Source organism: Gopherus flavomarginatus, chromosome 2, assembly GCF_025201925.1.
Source record: "Gopherus flavomarginatus isolate rGopFla2 chromosome 2, rGopFla2.mat.asm, whole genome shotgun sequence".
NCBI classification, from domain to species: domain Eukaryota; kingdom Metazoa; phylum Chordata; order Testudines; family Testudinidae; genus Gopherus; species Gopherus flavomarginatus.
Window position 1 is genome coordinate 216,023,610 of NC_066618.1, and position 20,362 is coordinate 216,043,971.

The window sequence follows — 20,362 nt, forward strand, 5'->3', positions numbered from 1 at the left end:
AAAGACTGTGAATGGCTTGCCAACTACAGAACCAGTTTCTCCTCTCGGTTTTCACACCTCAACTGCTAGAACAGGGCCTCATCCTCCCTGATTGAACTGACCTCGTTATCTCTAGCTTGCTTGCTAGCATATATATACTGCCCCTGGAAATTTCCACCACATGCATCTGAAGAAGTGGGTATTCACCCACGAAAGCTCATGCTCCAAAATGTCTGTTAGTCTATAAGGTGCCACAGGATTCTTTGCTGCTTTTACAGATCCAGACTAACACGGCTACCCCTCTGATACTATTAATTCTAGTAATTTTTCACAAGTTTCACTGTGTAGCTCACAATACACACAAGAGTACTGGAGAAAGACAATAGGAGAGGGGATGGAGAAAACATGACAAGGTATATCACTGTGCTAGTGAGGTGCATAATAAGATTTTTAAGCCTCTCTTTGAAGGCACATGTGTGGACCACTGCTGGAAGCAGGAAACTGGGACCAGAAGATCCATTGGTCTGTCCTCAGCATGGCAATTCTTACATTCCTATGGCATGTAATAGACGGGAAAAAGGAATAATTCTTCAGAAGGAAACAAATGTTGCTCCATGTGTTGGCTTTGGGCTGGAGCATCAGGGAGAGACTCGGGTTCCAAGGGTGTGAAAGTTGAGACTGATGTATTTTTTCCCCTATCTCCAGGCCTCCTTTAAAAAGGTGTAATTCAGAAGAAACTGCCCTTTCGGCCAAAAGAGTGTGTTGAATTTCAACTATTTACACACAAGGAAGGAAAAAAGGCAGTTCAGGAGGAAGGATGCATGTGATTACCTTACGACCCCACTTGAACCAAACCTAATTTTTGCTATCTCGAGGATGGAGAACATGTCCCCGATGCTCAGGGTGGGATAGGTGAGGGGGAAGTCTGCTTTGATGCTTGGAGAGCACTTCAAAAAGATAAGACATGTACATTTGAAAGTCAGCTAAATATAAAGCAATTCTTATATTTCAATGTATAAACAGTACTGCAACAAGCCCTGTGACACAAGAAATCCTATTCAAATGATTGGGATGTTAAAATTTATTCAAAAAGTGAATGGTAGCACACTAACAAATTAACACCACAATGAAGTCACTAAAACATTAATGCAAAGAAATCCTCAAAATTGCCAGTATTCTTAATTCACCCTATCTTGATTGATGTAGGTCATATACTCTATCATAGTTTCTATAAACAAGAATATAACACAACCCAATTACATTTTACACTAGGACAGAAATATTAGACTGTTGCTGGTATCTGGCAGACCATTTTTTAAGATTTCCTTGATGTTACAATATTATATGTATTCAAGTGTGTGGACAGGCATTCATATGGAGATGTTAAATATTTAAAAAAAGACGGTTACTCACCTTTGTAACTGTTGTTCTTCGAGATGTGTTGCTCATATCCATTCCAATTAGGCGTGCGCGCGCCGCGTGCACGTTCGTCGGAGACTTTTTACCCTAACAACACTCAGTGGGCCAGCAGGTCGCCCCCTGGAGTGGCGCCGGTATGGCGCCTGATATATACCCCTGCTGGCCCGCCCGCTCCTCAGTTCCTTCTTGCCGGCTACTCCGACAGTGGGGAAGGAGGGCAGGTGTGGAATGGATATGAGCAACACATCTCGAAGAACAAAAGTTACAAAGGTGAGTAACCGTCTTTTCTTCTTCGAGTGCTTGCTCATATCCATTCCAATTAGGTGATTCCCAAGCCTTACCTAGGCGGTGGGGTCGGAGCGAGACGTTGCGGACTGTAAAACTGCTGCGCTGAAAGCGGCGGCGTCTCTAGCCTGCTGGACCAGTGCATAGTGTGATGCAAAGGTGTGTACAGAAGACCAGGTGGCCGCGCGGCAGATTTCCTGTATGGGGACATGGGCCAAAAACGCAGCAGATGAAGCTTGAGCCCTGGTAGAATGGGCGGTAAGAGGTCCCGCGGGAACGTGGGCCAGGCTGTAACATGTCCGAATGCAGGACGTCACCCAGGATGCGAAACGCTGGGAGGAGATTGCCATGCCCCTCATGCGCTCCGCCACTGCCACAAACAATTGCGGTGAACGGCGGAAGGGTTTGGTCCTGTCAATGTAGAAAGCGAGAGCCCTTCGGACATCTAAGGAATGGAGCTGTTGATCTCGTCGGGATGAATGCGGCTTTGGGTAAAAGACTGGCAGGAAGACGTCCTGGTTAACATGAAAGGCGGAGACGACCTTAGGGAGGAACGCCGGGTGCGGTCGCAGCTGTACCTTGTCCTTATGGAATACTGTATATGGAGGGTCCACGGTCAGAGCCCGAAGCTCCGAGACTCGTCTAGCTGAAGTGATAGCGAAGAGGAAGGCCACTTTCCAGGACAGGTACAGCAGCGAGCATGTGGCTAAAGGTTCGAAGGGGGGCGCCATGAGCCTAGTCAAGACAAGGTTCAGGTCCCAAGTAGGGGTAGGCCGTTTGACGTGAGGATACAGTCACTCCAAGCCCTTGAGGAATCTTGACACTATGGGGTGGGAAAAAACGGACTTGCCAGCCTCGCCTGGATGGAAGGTGGATATAGCCGCGAGGTGAACGCGTAGAGAGGAGATCGCCAATCCCTGCTGTTTGAGAGGCCACACGTAGTCCAGGATAGTGGGGACTAGTACGGAGTGTGGGGCGTGGCCATGCTGGTCGCACCAGCAGCAGAAGCGCTTCCATTTCGTGAGGTAGGTTGAACGCGTGGAAGGCTTCCTGCTGCCCAGCAACACTTGTTGTACTGCTGCGGAACAGTGCAACTCAGACTGGCTTAACCAGCCAGGAGCCATGCAGTCAGATGGAGGGACTGTAGATCCGGATGGCGCATCCTGCCGAAATCCTGCATGATCAGATCCGGCCAAGGAGGTAGGGTAATTGGGTCCGCCAGGGACAGGTCGAGCAACATGGTGTACCAGGGCTGCGGCGGCCAAGCCGGAGCGATCAGGATGAGGCGAGCTCTGTCTCTGCGGACTTTGATCAGGACTCGGTGGATGAGAGGGAAGGGTGGAAAAGCGTAACAAAGACGTCCCTTCCACGGAATGAGGAACGCGTCCGAGAGGGAGCCCGGGGAGCGACCCTGTAGGGAGCAGAACATCTGGCATTTCCTGTTTGATCTGGAGGCGAACAGGTCTATTCGGGGAAACCCCCACCTCCAGAAAACCGAATAAAGGACGTCCGGACGGATGGACCATTCGTGGGATAGAAAGGAGCTGCTCAGGTGATCCGCGAGGGTGTTCCGCACTCCCGGGAGAAAGGAGGCCACTGAGTGAATACAGTGGGCTATACAAAAGTCCCATAGGCGTATTGCTTCCTGACACAGCGGGGACGACTGAGTCTCGCCCTGCTTGTTGATGTAATACATGGCCGTTGTGTTGTCCGTGAACAACGCAACACAACGGCCGTGTAAATGGCGTTGAAACGTCTGGCATGCCAGTCGTACTGCCCGCAGCTCGCGCACATTGATGTGGAGAGTCAGCTCTCTTGGTGACCAGAGACCCTGTGTGCACAGGGTCCCCAGGTGTGCACCCCAGCCTAGCGATGACGCGTCCGTTGTCAAGGACACTGAGGGCTGGGGGGCGTGAAACGGTAGGCCCGCACCCACTTGGGAGGACGTCGACCACCAGCTGAGGGAGCCTATAATGGTCGGTGGAATCGTTATGATTGTGTCTATGGCGTCCCTGCCTGGTCGATAGACCGATGCGAGCCAGGTTTGCAGCGGGCGCATGTGGAGTCTTGCATGCTTCATGACGAAGATGCATGCGGCCATGTGCCCCAGGAGAGCGAGGAAAGTTCGAGCAGACGTGGTCGGAAAGGCTTGCAGACCTTTAACCAGGGAAACTATGGCTTGGAACCGGTGCAGGGGAAGACTGGCTGTCGCAAGGTTGGAGTCCAGCAATGCCCCAATGAACTCTATCCTCTGCGTAGGCACCAGAGTGGACTTGTCTGGGTTGATGGTCAAGCCTAGACTCGCAAACAGCTCCCTGGTGATGGCGACGTGGCCGACCACCTGTGCCTCCGAAGTGCCTCGGATAAGCCAGTCGTCGAGGTAAGGGAAGACGTGGATACGACAACGGCGCAGGGAAGCAGCGACGACCGCCATACATTTGGTGAATACCTGAGGGGCCGAGGAGAGACCAAAGGGGAGGACAGTGAATTGGTAGTGATCCTGGTTTACCACAAAGCGTAGATACCGCCTGTGCGGAGGAAAAATCGCAGTGTGGAAGTATGTGTCCTTCATGTCGCGAGTGGCGTACCTATCTCCGGGATCCAGGGAAGGAATGATGGTTCCTAAGGATACCATGCGGAACTTGAACTTTTTGATGAATTTGTTCAGTCCTCGCAGGTCCAGGATGGGCCGAAGGCCCCCTTTTGACTTGGGGATTAAGAAATACCGGGAATAAAACCCCTTGCCCCTTAACTCCTTCGGTACCTCCTCTATAGCTCCGATGAGCAGGAGCTTGCGAACCTCCTGGACGATAAGTTGCTCGTGAGAGGGGTCCCTGAAGAGGGACGAGGAGGGAGGATGGGAGGGGGGTGGAGAAATAAACTGAAGACGGTATCCAAACTCCACCGTGCGCAGGACCCAACGATCCGAGGTCAGTTGGGACCACGCCGGCAGGAAGGGGCAGAGGCGGTTGAAAAAAATGAAGAGGATCCAGGGAAGGGATTGGTAAGCTGCTCTCGGGCGCACCCTCAAAAGTTTGCCTTGGGTCCCTGTGGTGGTTCGTCGGACCCAGAATTTGTTACCCCTTTGAGGACCCGACTGTCGTCTGCGGTTCGGCCGGCCTCGGCTCCGGGTAAAGTCCTGTTTGGGGCGAGGCGGGGGGTAAGGGCGCTGAGGGTGAGGGCAGAATGGTCTTCTCTGAGTCTGGGGTGTGTGCATTCCCAGCAAACGCATGATAACCCGGTTATCCTTCAGGCTCTGTAGCCTGGGATCTGTTTTCTCTGAGAAAAGACCCTGCCCGTCGAATGGTAGGTCTTGGATCGTGTACTGCAACTTCGGCGGTAGTCCGGAAGCCTGCAGTCACGATATCCGACGCATGGCTACACCCGACGCCAGCGTTCTTGCTGCCGAATCTGCGGCATCCAAGGATGCTTGCAGTGTGTTCCTCGCAACCCTTTTCCCCTCTTCCAGGAGAGCTGAAAATTCCTGGCGTGAGTCCTGGGGAATTAGCTCTGTAAACTTGCCGACAGCCTCCCAGGTGTTGTGGCTGTATCGGCTCAGGAGGGCCTGCTGGTTCGCCACACTCAGCTGAAGGCCTCCCGCGGAGTAAATCTTGCGGCCCAGCAAGTCCATGCGCCTGGCTTCTCTGGACTTTGGCGCAGGAGCTTGCTGGCCGTGGCGCTCCCGTTCGTTGACTGATTGTACCACCAACGAGCAGGGGGCGGGGTGTACGTAGAGGTACTCATACCCCTTGGATGGCACCATATATTTTCTTTCCACTCCGTGGGCTGTGGGTGGAATGGAGGCCAGAGACTGCCATATGGTGTCCGCCTTTGCCAGGATGGATTTGATGAAGGGGAGGGCCACCCTGGTCGGTGCTTCTACAGAGAGTATACTGACCACCGGGTCCTCCACTTCAGGGACTTCCTCTACAGGAAGGTTTATATTTTGGGCAACGCGCCGCAGAAGGTCCTGATGTGCACAGAGATCAATCGGCGGGGGCCCTGATGAAGATGTGCCCGCTACCGCCTCATCTGGGGACGAGGAAGAAGATAACCCAGGGAGGAATGGTTCCTGTACGGAAGCCTCGTCCTGAGGGACCTCGGTCTCTGGGGCATCCTGCTGTGCCAGGGGATGCGCAGGGTCTTCCTCCATACCCGAGGGGGGAGGCCGGCTGACTGTGGCCTCTGGTGCACGGTGCTCCGAGTGGCTGGAGCGTGCTGGGCCCAGTGGTTCACCCTGGGCTTGGTGGTATGCCCAGGGCGTCCAAAAGGACCATTGCGGTGCTCCATGGTCCGGGTGGGCCTGCACATTGGAACTCCCGTAGGAGGCGCTGTCCACATGTGAAGAGGCGGACGAGTGACATGAAGGCCACGGAGCAGCTGTCGATGACTGTGCCAGGCCCCTGCGCATAGAGATTTCGTCTCTGCGCAGTGCCGGCGAGCGGTACAGGGAGTCATGGCGGTACCTCGATCTGGACCGGGACCTGCTACCAGCTCGGTGCCGGGAGGTCGACCGGTGCCGTGTGCTGCTGTGCCGGGAACGGCTGCGGTAGGAACGTCGGTGCCGCGATCTGGACCGGTGCCGGGAGCAGTACGACGGCGACTGGGATCTTGATCGGTGCCGCGAGTATGACCGGTGTCGCGGGGAGCGGCCCCGGGACTGCGAGCGGCGTCTGGATCTTGATCGGCGCCACTGAGAGTAGTCCCTCGATCTGGATCGGGACCGATGCTCGGTGGCGTCCAGCGAACGTGGGCGCACCATGGTGGGCTTGCCCATGGACTGGATAACCTGCACCGGTGGTGCCGGGGGTTGGGGCGGCTCGGGCTCTGTCATGGCGATGAGGTCGCGTGCCATGGAGAAGGTCTCTGGCGTGGAAGGCACGACGAGCTCAACCGCAGGTCGTGCTGCGGAGCTAAGAGGCACCGGACTCAACAGCTCCTGCGAAGCTGGAGTCGACGGTGCGACGACGCTCGGTGCCGCGGCGGATGACGGTGCCGGGTGGTCCGATTTGGAAGCACGCTCCAACTGTGGTGCAGTTGTAAGAGCCGCAGGAGTCCTGTGCTTCTTGCTCCTCGGGGAGAGGGAGTGGTGCCGGCTGAGGTGCCGGGCGGGAAAGCGAAGCCTTTGTCGGTGCCGGGCGGTCCAGAGCGGAGGAGACGCTTGGTCCCAGTGCCGGAGTCGGTGCCGAAGATGGGGGAGTCAGTGCTGCCTCCATCAAGAGCTGCTTTAAGCAACTGTCCCGCTCTTTCTTTGTCCGGGGCTTAAACGCCTTGCAGATCCGGCACTTGTCCGCAAGGTGGGACTCGCCTAGGAACCTCAGACAGGAGTCGTGTGGATCTCCTGTGGGCATCGGCCGATGACAGGCCGCACAAGGCTTGAAGCCCGGTGAACCGGGCATGGGCCCCGTACCGTGGGGAGGAAAAAGGGGCAAACCCCCGATCCTCTCTAACTATCTACAGAATTACAATTTACTAAATTTAACACTATAACTACGATGAAAGAACTATATACACGATACTACACAAGAGTGAAACGCTAGGGAGGTGGAGAACAGCTAGCCGTGCTCCACAGTTCCAACGACCGACACGGGCGGTAAGAAGGAACTGAGGAGCGGGCGGGCCAGCAGGGGTATATATCAGGCGCCATACCGGCGCCACTCCAGGGGGAGACCTGCTGGCCCACCGAGTGTTGCTAGGGTAAAAAGTCTCCGACGAACGTGCACGCGGCGCGCGCACACCTAATTGGAATGGATATGAGCAAGCACTCAAAGAACTTAATGCATTCCCCTAGTATTTATATGCTAGTAGCTATTAGAAAGTGCACCAAGCTTTCTTTAAGGCTGCAGAGTGTGAAAAAAGGGTTTTATTTTATTTTTTTTAAAACATATTCGATAACCTTATGCAGCCCATAAAGACATTAGCCTGTCAGCATAACTGAAGCACTGTTCCAAATCCACAAACTGCAGACCATTCTTCAGACAAAAAATTGCTATATGAGTTGGTATAGACTCTGCAGTGCAGAAGCAGGATGTGCAGGCTAAAATCAGAAGGAGCAATACAGCAGTAGGAATTAAATTTGAGACACAATAAATCTGCCAATTATTTTTAACCTATTATTACACGTTAGCACCTAAGATTACTACAAATGAAAGAAAAGAGCAAAAAAAGAAAAAAAAGTGTCTTTTTTTTAGCGTTCGACAACATGTCATGTTTAGGCTATCATTTCCTATGTATAGTTTTCCTTTTTGCATGGGTCTCACACCACAGTAGCAGAGGAGAGAACTACCTATCTGAAAATAGCATAGTAATGAAAAGAAAAAAGAAAAACCTCTATTACTGAAAGCGACACAGGAAACAATTGTTTTCAGTTTATTTACACATTTGAGAGTACCCTGCACACAGCTCTTTCACTTCTGTTACTCAGCTGAACTTCCTATTCCCATGCACTAGCATGACATTACTCTAACGCAGTGCTCTGAAGGGAGCTCACATACCCACTCTTCCCTCCAAAGATGGAGTTTGCCAGTAACAGCCAGAGTTGTTGCAGTTTCTGGTTTGGGAACAGGATGGTGTCTCCTTTCCCCAGGATAGGCTGGCAGAGCTGGTTGGTAAGCATCCGTCACTCGACTCCTGCACAGAACTGAGGAGTGACTGAAAGCTTGAGGCCTGGGAGAAACCGATCCTTTTTTCTCTCAGATCTATGCATGGGCCTTGCAGGCAATACGAGAGTCATCCTGTGACTTTTCAATAGGTTAAAGGGAGGAGTTTGGATGTTGAGGCATAATACCCACCAATGTTGTTGTTGAAACAGCAGGGAAGGAGGCATGTGCCCAGAGCTAAGATAGACAGGCGAGTGCCTGAATGCTGATTTATTATTCTTAATATTGCCTAGTCTGCTTCCCTGAAACACACCCTTAAACATCAGCAGAAGAGAAGAAATTCCATTTTTAAAACATTTCAAAAAGGTTTTTTAGGAAAAAAATTAAAACACAAAAGTTTTCTGAAATTAGTTTAAACATTTTACCTGACAGTATCCCTTTAACGTATTCTTTAAATTGACAGTGTCCCTTTAATCTTCTCCAAAAGCCTCTGGTGGGCAAAATGAAGCATGAGCTGTTGAGACTTAGGAGAAAGCCAGTAACAGGGAGCATGAAGATTAGTTCTTAGCAATCTGACAGACCCACAGCAGAAACTCAGTTACTTGATCTAAAGTCATTCTTTTAGGCACCTGCAAACCTACACTAACTTGATGCAAACTGCATTCATACAACTGCAGAGAGGATAAAGACCCTAAATTGGACAAACCCCATTTGGAACACTGTGAGAAGTTTATATTTCTGAAACCCACTGTTTCAGTCCATTTGTAACTTCAAGACAACCAGCCATCACATTACATGAAGGCTGTCTTCACACTTAGAAGGGCTTTAATAATTCTCTTGATATTTGGACAAAAAAATGTCTTACCAATTTCTCTTCTCTGAACAGGTACATCTCTGCCTGATCCTCCATTTATGAGTTGAGGAGCTCCACCTGCAAAATAGGCATTTGGTGCCTTTGTAGGAGATGGTAGGGGCCCCTTGTCTTAGGCACAGGGTGAAGCACTTCCCCTCTTGATTACCCTTGCTGCAGCTGCTCTAGGAGCAACACTTTGCTCAAAGAACAAAAACAGCCAGAAAAAAAAATGCAGGCTGTAAGGGGTGAGGAGGAAATGGAGAAAAGCAGGAAGAAGGTCCAAAGAAAACATTTCTTCTTGGGTTCTTCACGAAGAATTAAAGAAAAAAGAGGGGAAAAAAAAAAGAGGACCTCCTGAGCAGCCATATGTATTGCCTGAAGAGGCAGAAGCTTCTGGCAGGAAGTTGGTGGGCAGGGTTCTCTACTCGTCAAGGCATGCTCCACTCAAAAAGGAGATGTACAGATTTTAAAAGAATTTTATTCTGTGGAATTTAGCAAAATGATTGGGAAAACATGACTCCAAATTTCATAAACTGTTACTGCTTCAGTCAGAGGGCAAAAGTTACATTTAAAAAAAATTTCTAGGAGTTTACTTTCTAAAAATTAAAAAAAAAGTAGTAAAAATATGGGGTCATTTCCTATTATGAAATGCTGACTTCACTGGTCATTATAAACTGTAGCAATAAACATGTAAAATAAAAAAGATGCTAAGTGAAGTCTGAACATTATGCTGCATGGATAGTATTTACAGTACTGATTTTTTTTATTTGTCAGATTGATTCTGTAAATAGGAACATAAACTTGATGGAGCATGAAGGTTTATAATGGAATAAGAGCCAGTAATTAAAACTGACCAATAACTGTTTCCTTCAGTTTTATACTTTACTTCTTCAAGCCCATTGGCTTTTATCAATTTCATTATGGATAGCATTTTCACTTTCATCAGTTTAACTCATGAATTTTTTGAGGCAAAAACATTTCACCTCTCTCATGAAGTGCCTATGTTACAAAACAGTTAAATGGGAGATTATATGAAAGTGTAATGGAAAAATAAGCAGCAAAATGAAAGATTATTCAAATTTATACACTAAAGCATTTGCACTCTGCTGCTATAAACAGTGATGTTGAAATGCCAGTACCAATTCTGGGGGACCCAGCCTATCCCTTGCTCCTCTGGCTCACGAGGGCATATACTGACCACTCAACAGCACGAAGGGAAGATTCAACTACTGGCTCAGCAGATGCAGGATGACAACTGAACGTGCTTTCAGTAGACTGAAGGGGCACTGGCATTGTTTACTCACAAGACTGGATCTCAGGGAGAAAAATATCCAAATGGTTATAGCCGCCTACTGTGTCCATCTGTGAAGCAAAGGGGGAAAAGTTGCCCCTAGAGTGGACAGCAGAGGTGTTGCAGCTTTTGGCTGAGTTTGAACAATCAGACAGCAAGACTATCAGAAGAGCTTAAGGTGGAGCTATACAGAGGCTTTGAAAGAGCACTTTGATGTGCTGTGCTCTACTTGGCCATGAAGTCTGGGGGCTGTTAGGAATTGCGTGGTGCACATCTATGAATGTGACACAGACACCTACTAATTTTGTGGTGCTTGCTGTACATTTATTATTATTACACTGTTTAAACACTGATATTATGAGTTGTGTCATGAGAAGCTGGGTGCTTTCAGTATCGCCAGCCATTCTGCAGCATATGCTCAGAACTACTGAAGATGAATTATTTTCCAAACAAAAGAGTAACAAAACACTTCCATAAAGTTCTGTGCAAGTTAAAAGCAAATCCATAAACTTCTTGTGGTTTTAATGTAACAGAGCTTAACGAAGGAGAAGGAACATTAATGTCCATTTTACCAATATAGACATCAACTGTGCCTCTCACAGGTCAGTGTATGTGAAGCTGTGTTTGTCCTTAATGACCCCCAGTGGGGAGTGGTAGAATTAGTGAGGTGGCCACTGATGCCACATGGAATGTAGAGAGAGTATGCAGGGAGGTGCTATACTGCATTTCTCCACAGACTGCAAAGGGAGGCAACCACAGGATTGTTGAACCTATACATCCCAAGAGTGTGCTGCATCTGTTTGCTGCCCAAAGTGCCCCATTATGTCTTCGTGCATCTCCCTCTGACTTCTGGGCCTGGCGCTTGTCTGGTGTTGCCTTCTCTATACAGTCTGCAATATTTATCCTCCAGGCCCTTTGTTCATGATATGATACAGCACTGGCTTGCATGATCTTGCTGAACAGATCATCCCAAGTTCTCTACTTTCTCTTTCTTATCTGGCTCAAGCATTATGCAGGTGCGGAGAGGGAACCACTCAAGGCTGCAATGGCAGCAGCTACAGAGAAAACAGCAGTACCATTGTCAGTATACTCACAATGGAAAGCAAAGTTAAGATTCAGAACTCCCTTCCCTTGCTCCCCGAAAGTTTTAAACAATACATGCTTACTGACACTTTTGCTTCAGAGTGCTTGTGCACAATACCACTCACAGCTCCAGCCATGGTGAGTATGGCCTGCTAAGGGTGAGGGAAATGAGGAAGGGACTGCTCAATTGCATGGAACTATGAGTGATGGGCAATGGCACTGAATACTGGCACCATTTTCCACAGCGGTGGCGATTTCAGCACCTCTCTCTCTCCTGAAGGTAACAAGGCACTGAGAGCACAGCTGCTGTTGGCAACCCAAAGCCACCTGGGCCCGTCCACGCTAGCTTGTTTGCTGCAATGGAGACTGCCAAAATTATTACCAACTGGTGTGGGAAGCTATCCTACCATGAGGGAAGAAATAAGGTTGTCATCCTAAAAAGCTTTGGGAGAGGACTGCTGAGTCCCTCCATGAAAATTTCATTGAGAACTCCCAAAAGGATTCCGGGGACATCTCAGAATATAAATGAGCTGCTCTGCACAGCCCCCCTACCTAACTCTACAGGGGAATGAAAAGCATATAAAACTCTACCTCTCTTTGTTGTACCAATACTTTTAGTACAAGTAAATTAATGAAAAGTCAATAGCAGTGTCCTGTTAAGCTAGAAGCACCATAACGGAAAATAAATTTACATACTTACCTAAGGTTCTTTCCCCTGCACTGGTCTTGCACTTGCTCAACTGCAGCAACTGACTGGGCTGTGGTGGAGTCTCAAAACTCCTGGCTCATGGCATAGCTGGACCCCCCAAGTTGCATGTCCTCCATTCTCCTCCACCTTCCCCTCATCCTCTCTGTTCATGCCTGGGGCCTGTGCCTCAAGCTCCTTGGAGATATCCATGGTGGTGGTGAAGTCTCTAACACGCATGGCATGCAGCTCTTTGTAAAAAGTGGCAGGTCTGCAGTTTGGCATCAGATCAATTGTTTGCCTCTCTGGCCTTCTGCTATGCCTGCCACAGTTCCTTCACTTTCACATAGCTCTGCTGCTGATCCCTGTTGTACCTCTTCTCCTGAATCATCTGTGAAATCTACAGATGTCCACACTTCTATGACAGGTCTGTAGCTGTGCTTGCACAACCTCTTCTCCCCACAGGCCCAGGAAATCCAAGATCTCTTGTCTACTCCAAGCTGCAGTTCATCTGGAGCATGTAGCCAATATGGTCAGCTAGGCAGTTGCACACAAGAACTTAGATCTGCTAGGTGTGCTCACCAAGTTGGACAATCAGGAAAAAGCATTTCAAAAATTTGCAGGACTTGGAGTGGGGTCAGTGAGCCTTCTGGTCTCCAAGACCCCAGGACAGGAGTTCACAACTGTGATCCGGGCAATCAGTGTCAGGCATTGTGGGACAGCTGCTGGAAGACTGTTAGGGTATGGCTACACTTGCAGCTGTACAGCGCTGGAAGTTAAACCTGTCTTCGTACAGCTGACTAGGGAAAGTGCTGCAGTCTGTCCACATTGACAACTACCAGCGCACTGTCGTGGCCACATTTGCAGCGGTGCATTATGGGCAGCTATCCCAGTGTTCAAGTGGCTGCAATGTGCTTTTCAAAAAGGGGGGGGGGAGGAAGGTGGAGTGTGACAGGGAGCGTGTGGGAAGAGAGTGAGTGGATTTTTGGAGCCGACACTGTGTCAGCTCCCTGCCTTGCAAGTTGCGACCCCCTCCCCCACCCTCACTCACTCACTGAAAGCAAACAGCAGCTGTTTGTTTTTTTCTCACATCAGATAAGCAGCCGCTCCCCAAAACAGACCCTTCTCTCCCCTCCCCCCCCCCCCGCCTCTCTCTTCAAGCAAACATTAGCTGTGGGTGTTCCAAAGGGAGCCCCCTGCCTGCCTCTGCTCATTCACAGCAAACATTAGCTGTGTTTGGTTTTTTGATAAGCAGCTCCCGGAGCCCCAAGTTCACAACAAAACAATGAGAGGAACCTTCACTTAAAAGGATTATGGGGAGTTTCTGGAGGTCAATCACTGCATAATAAGGTTACTTCCCTCTTTACACTGGAGCACCAGCGTCTCAGCCACTCCGCAGCAGCTGTTATTCTTCTCGGGGAGGTGGAGTACCTTCAGCGCTGTAGCCACTGAGATACAGCGCTGTATGTGCCTTGCCAGTGTGGACAGGGAGTGAGTTACAGCGCTGTAACTCTCAAGTGTAGCCAAGGCTTTAGGGTTATGCAGGTAGTGCAGTATCTGTGTTTGTGCAGCACCAACCTCAAACACATTGACCATGGCTCAGTGCTGCTTAGGGAGGTGGTGTTACTGCGTTGGCATTGAGGATGTCAGTATAAAAATCTTTAAAAGCAAATTTTCTTGCTTATGTTACAAAAAACATCTTATTTTATTAAAATTGAAAACTAAAAAAAGCTCCCTATGCAGTTTAAATTTTGCAGTCTTGGCAATGTGCAAAAAGAATTAACTAGACATCAATTTCATTTTCAGGTTCTCATGTACTTGTATTTAGAATGGCCACAGTGTGTCAGACCAATGGTCCATCTAGCCCAGTATCTTGTCTCCCAACAGTGGCCAGTGCCAGATGCTTCAGAGGAAACATACAGAACAGGCAATTATGGAGTCATGTCATCCCACTGTCCAGTGTCATCCACTCCCAGCTTCTGGCAATCAGAGGCTAGGGACACGCAGAGCATGGGGTTCCATCCATGACCATCTTGGTTAATAGCCACTGATGGACTTATCCTTTATTAACTTACCTATTTCTTTTTTGAACTCCATTAAAAAATCTAGGATGCAAATGTAGCAAGGGAGTATTTGTTTAAAACTGTCTAAGGAAGGGGACGGATCATTTCTACTCGCCTTAAGTTTAATTGAAAAAAAAAAAAACAAACACCTTAATTTTGCATAAATATGGGAGCTCATTTAACCAGCAACAATGTCAACTGAATATGTAAGATTTTAGAAGTTACTTAAGGTCTGACTTCCTATATCATAGTTTATAATATCTCAGACTGGATTGTTATATTAGTCTGAACACAACAATAAGGGACTTAAATTCTAACCCAATCTATGCAACCTTGGGCAAGTCACTGAATCTTGCTACGTCACTTTCCATGGTGTGTAAAACAGACATCATACTGATTTGAAAGTTGCTACAGAGATTTAATGTTTTTAAGTAGCTTTGAACATAAAAAGATTCTTCCTCCAAAGTATAATTCTGAGTGTGCGTCCACACATAGTATTAGGTTTTCACTGCTCTTTTAAAATTTGTTTTGTAGCTTTCATAAAAAGAGGAAAGATGATCTTAAGGCACTCAGAAGATCTAGGCTCTGCCACACTTCCTGGGAACTTTGGGCAAGACATTTAATCTTTCTGTGCCTCAGTTTTACATCAGTAAAATGAAAACAATAGTTGTGATGTGAGGAATAATTAATGGTTAGGCATGCTCAGACACTAGTGACATACACCATAAAAAAAAATTTGGAAAAAAAATCAGTACGAGTATTAGAACTTCAAGTTGTAGAAGATTTTTATACTGAGAGAGCACAAACTCATTTACAAGCAAACATGGCAAGACAATTTTTAATGCCTTTTGCAGACAAATTGAGCTGGTTATAGATTTTATACTCACAGATAATACAAAAAGGTATTCAGTAAATATACACACTATACAAAGGAGACAATATACGAACATCTTATAGACTAAATTCTTGTTAAACAGATAATATAAAACTGCATATGGGGGGGGAAAATTGTTTTACCCATAACATTCCCTCCAAATACTGAACAGAATGGTAGAATTTATAAAAATATTTGATAAGATTTATATCATAGCTCAGTCCCAAGGACTCTGGCATTGTACGAACAGTTAGAATGACAAAGGGTCATAAAATACACAATGTAAAGCCAAAATATTAACATGGTCACAGCTACAGTAAAGAAGTGGTAATTAATGTTGTGCTTAAAGTCCTAACATCTTACAACAAAGAACACCTCTGATAGATGAGAGGTTTTTTGGCAAGTTAGAAGAGATGAGGTAGAGAGATAGGGATAGACTGATGCCCAAGAGGATTACATCTCTAACTATAGGAGCCACCACTGATAAGAACAAAACTCCTAAAAAAAATTGGAAGTTTAATGTTTTAATTAAGTAGCGAATGGGTCTGAGCAGCAATTTGAACTATGTTGTTTACAATAAGAGTATAATAAAATGCTGCTCCTAACAGCATGCCAGAAATTCCAAGAGATGTAAAATAATATGTTTTCAGCCAATATTTGCAAGATAATTACTATATTTTACACGTTTTCAAAGAGTTTTTAAATGGGCTGTACACACACTATACAGCAAATACTCATTTACACATTTCTTTAAAATACTAAATATCTGGAAATAGAGTTTGTCAAAAAATAATATTGCCAATTATGAATTTCAAAAAACAAGTTGTTTTTTTTTTTAATTTAATGCAATTGCCACTCTTTCAACTGGTTCTAGTTTCACACTTTATAAAAAAAAAACTAACTTGGCAAAGTAACCTTCTGCGCACCTAGATTGAAGGCTTTAGTCAGTTTTTGCAGATAGGACAGAAGCCTATATATCACTGTCTCATATATATTATTATATGATTAAAGTGAACTAGAAGAACAACAACTATATCCTTCATTGATAAACAGGGATTGGGTTAACATGCAAATGTTAAAAGTTGTATACAATTAATATTTTGGAGATTGTGTTTTATTTTAATGTGTATTTCTGCTGAAGTTTAAAAGTCAAGTGTGACACTGTCAGTTTTAAACAAAACAACACAATGAACTAGTCTCAGATGTAAATTTGTTTTCCCTCACACATTTTGATGAAGACCCCTATGCTTTCTTCCTCCCTCTAAAATTACTACACTATATACTACATAACTAAGACTTTTCTTTTTTGTTATGGCACTGAACAAAACACTCTTTAAAAACACTGAAAATGAGAAAAAATAAGCCAGTCAGTTACAAAAAGTATTGGTTTATGATCAGTGAAAATCATAGCTATTTTTTCCTTACAAAGAACCTATATCAAAGACCGATCAAATTCTATTATTGTACAACCAAAAGTTGGGTTTTAAGGCCCCCATTCAGCCCTGCTGAAGTAAAGGGGATTATTTGTATGTCTAAAATTAGTCACCTGAGACCTAAACAGGCAATAATTGAGAATGTTGCAAGTAAGTGTTAGATATAAATCACATCTCTGAACAGTTTAATATTCTGGCATTTCTGAACATATTCTGTGTATATATCTGTTATTTTGTAATCCCACCCAGAGAGGCAATTTCATGCTTTAGGAAAGAGAGACTTCAGGCTTGTGTCCTTAGTATATATTTTTAGCAGATTAAGGACTCTATTTATTTCTTAGTAATTCTTTAATATTACAAAAGTGCAGGTAGTGGTAATGTCTGCTTTAACAGGTTCAATTTTTTAATTGGTTCTGCTGCAGTGTTGTGTGGTCCTTCAAACTAGGACAATTTGCGTGCTTTTGCCCCACTTCACATTTTTAAATTCTTTGGTTCAATAGTTCTTGCTCTACTTTTTCTTTAGTAGAAATAGCTATTTGTATTTTAGTTTACCAATTTATTTTTAATTATTTAAATATACCTCTCACTGTATCAGTTATTGATGGAGCTAGCTCATCAGTGATTTGTGGAAAAGTTCTTTCCCCATCTTTAATTTTAGTCAGTGCTTTGAAAAAATATCCGTATCTCATTACATAAGTGTAATGCATTCATATGTAACCTCACACAGAAAAATCTGCCAGATAGAATCTCACTCGTGAGGATAAGCAAGTGTATCATTTGCATAAACTGAGGATTAGTTTATATGCAAAGGCAAATTTACTTCTCTTCCTCTCCACTTTCCTTAATAAATAAAGCTCCTCTTTGTATTTGAGAAACCAAATACAGCCTATTTAAAACAAAAAACTGAAATGTTGGAGGACTCAGTTTAAACAATATGGATTCAACAATAATCAGTCTAGCATCACTTTTTAATGCCAAAAATTCAATGAAAGTGTGAAATGGTTAGTGATTACAAAGTTACAGAAACAACCCTATGTAAGGATAACTACATTTAAGACAAGTTCATAACATTTAAGAGGTGGGACAGCTCATTCAAAAATATTTACTGTAGAGGTTATGTTAACATTTCAAAATGCAGGCTTATGACACACAGAAGTTTGAGAAATACACAGTTGGCAACATTAAAAGGAAAGTACTTACGATGATCAGCTGTTTGTCATCTTTTCCTGCTTCTCTTAGTTTTTGAATATGCTGCTCTGATGACAGGAAGCTACCGCACCTTGATGCTAATGAATGGTTTGGCAAAGGAACCCTTTAAACAAACATATTTCCTGTCAATAAGGCCCTTCTGACTAGGTATTTTCAAAAATGCATCTATAAATGTAAATCCATTTTAAATAAATTTAAATCTCAAAACAAGGACTAAAAGCATACATGGTTTAGTTTACAATTTTGATATAGTTCAAAACTATACCCAAGATGAACAAAATATGATCATAAATTATTGTAGCTAGTGGGAAGAAATAATTATGAATGACTGGGCAATTTACTTATCACATAACATAACCATTCAATGTAATATAGACATAGTGGTCTATTTCATCTACAATTCAATGTGTGTGTGTGTGTGGTCTCTCTCTCTCTCAAGACAGTTACAGTAATTTTCCCTCTGACTTTCACTTTACAAACAAATTATGGTCAGACGTAGCAGCAGTCCAATATCACCAGAAGAGGAGCAGAACAGTTTCAGTCTAGACCACACCATTCCAGTCCCTTAAGGAAGATAATTCCTATCCCCACACCTTTGAAAAGGACCTGTGCACAGGCTATGTATACACATCCTGTGGCTCTTCTTCTCTCATTAAATGTTTTTAAAGGGAACTTTCCCACTGCATGGAAAAGAGAAGCCAACTTGTCACTGACTACGTCAGAGGCAGATCAAAAGTTCTTCCTGCTCCCACTTTCCTGTTAGTTGTGTTATTTGAGGGAAGCAGAAAAGGGATTGTTACCAACCCACCCACCCTCCCACCCTTCCCCACAAAGCTCTAGGGAACTTTTTCCAAAAGGAGACAGCAGGAGAATTTAGAATGAGAGGCTCCTAGAGGTCATTAAACTTTCTCATGCAATAAAAATTTAAATTAAAAAAAAACACAACCTCCACACACAGACACATCACAAGCACATCTATTTGGCAATTACTAATCCTAACCTTTTTTGCAAAGCAGAGATCAGACAGAGCAACATAGTTCTCATTAACAAGATGCTAACAGTCGCCACAGTCTATTGCAGTAGATACATTATAAGCTTTTACATACGTTGACTTTTTGCTCTACAAGTTATATCTAAAGAAGTGTTGGCATGCCAGACTTAAGACATGAATTCATGTCTCTTTCACTCGATTCACTATTTCTTCTGACTTGTTAATTACTGGAAATAATTATGTTTAAAAGAGTGATCTTTCCTATTACATCTTTTCTTCTTGGGCCTGCAGTGAAATTACACCAAGTGTGACATCATTTTTGTGTCAATCAGGTCTCAAATAGGATTAGAGGAGCAGTATCTGGGACATGTGTTAAGAAAGCACTTATGAAAACAAAAAGTATCTAAAATAGCAAAGGGAGCACAAATTTATTAGCCAAGGCGGCTTTTTTCAAGCTCGCAACAATATGAACATCCTCCATTTCCAGACAGAAAACTTAGCTAGGTGAAGTTGAAGATAAGACCACACTCATATCAGTAACTAAGAGCAATAATCTTTATTAAAACTCTCTAAACTAAACAAAAGCAAAAAAAAAAAAGAAAAAGATCAAGATTAAATCTGCAAGAAACTCAAACATTTAGAAGTATTCAGTCAAGATATTTAAACTTACATCTGGCTGTCTTTTTATGGCTTTTTTTTGACAGTGGTATTATTTTTAGATCAAGAAAATTTTCTAGAAAAGTTAGTAAGTCCTCAACCTCTGGTTAATTTTGAAAAGCCATTGTATTTGTCCAGCTTGTAGGTGAAAACTGAAAATCTGAACTACAGAGCAGTGTTTTATAATTGGTTTCATGTCTCCATTGAGAACATTTTACTTTATGTCTAATGACACTAAGATCACTGGTTAGGATATGAAATAATGGTGTCCATTTCTTTGACTCTGTACGTTGCCATCTGACACTTAATGAGGTCTGAGTAGACAAGTAACACATTGAAAACAATCAGGAGAGTGCGTATGACAGAGTGGCCAAAACTGGCACAGCCATTATATCATTAAAAGTGAAGCATCCTACTTTGTGTGGTTGCAAATGAGGAAAAAAAAGTCATGGATAAGGGAGCCTAAATTTCTGATTTTCTCAGGGCCTCACTTGTAGCTAGATTTAAGGTAGACTGGGGCACAAAATTCAGTGTGCAGGGGACTGGGGTACCACAAAAAACCTAAAACATTTCCATTAAAAAGTCTACTAACTGAAATACTACAGGAACCTTCCTCTTCTGAATAGGTGAGCCAAATAAACAATTTTAGTCATCATCAATTTTTGAGTCTCAGGTTAGGATCTGGCAAAAAAAAGCAATGCAAAATGTTAAGTATTTTTTAGCTCTGCTAATTACCACTTTCAAAAAAAAAAAAAAAAAAAAAAAAAAAAAAAAAAAAAAGGTGCGACTCACATTGCAGCCAGGCTGTATGATCATTTTTTCATCAAAGCTGAAATTAGTGCTTTTTCCATTGACAACCTCCTTAGGTAAACTGGATTACACAGAACTCAGTCTCTTATGGAAAGGATGAGACACCGATTTCCATGTTAAAAAAAGTTTAG

At 44.7% G+C, this 20,362-nt stretch overlaps 1 protein-coding gene across 6 annotated transcripts in view; it reads right to left on the bottom strand.

Annotated features, from left to right (window-relative positions):
• ESCO1 (establishment of sister chromatid cohesion N-acetyltransferase 1) overlaps positions 1 to 20,362 on the bottom strand; it is a 56,646-nt gene that overhangs the window by 28,844 nt on the left and 7,440 nt on the right. For all 6 annotated transcript variants that reach the window (XM_050939199.1, XM_050939200.1, XM_050939198.1 and 3 more), the window contains one exon: positions 17,765 to 17,876. In XM_050939199.1, coding sequence (XP_050795156.1) covers positions 17,765 to 17,876 — 112 coding nt within the window. The remainder of the gene's footprint in view (positions 1 to 17,764; positions 17,877 to 20,362) is intronic.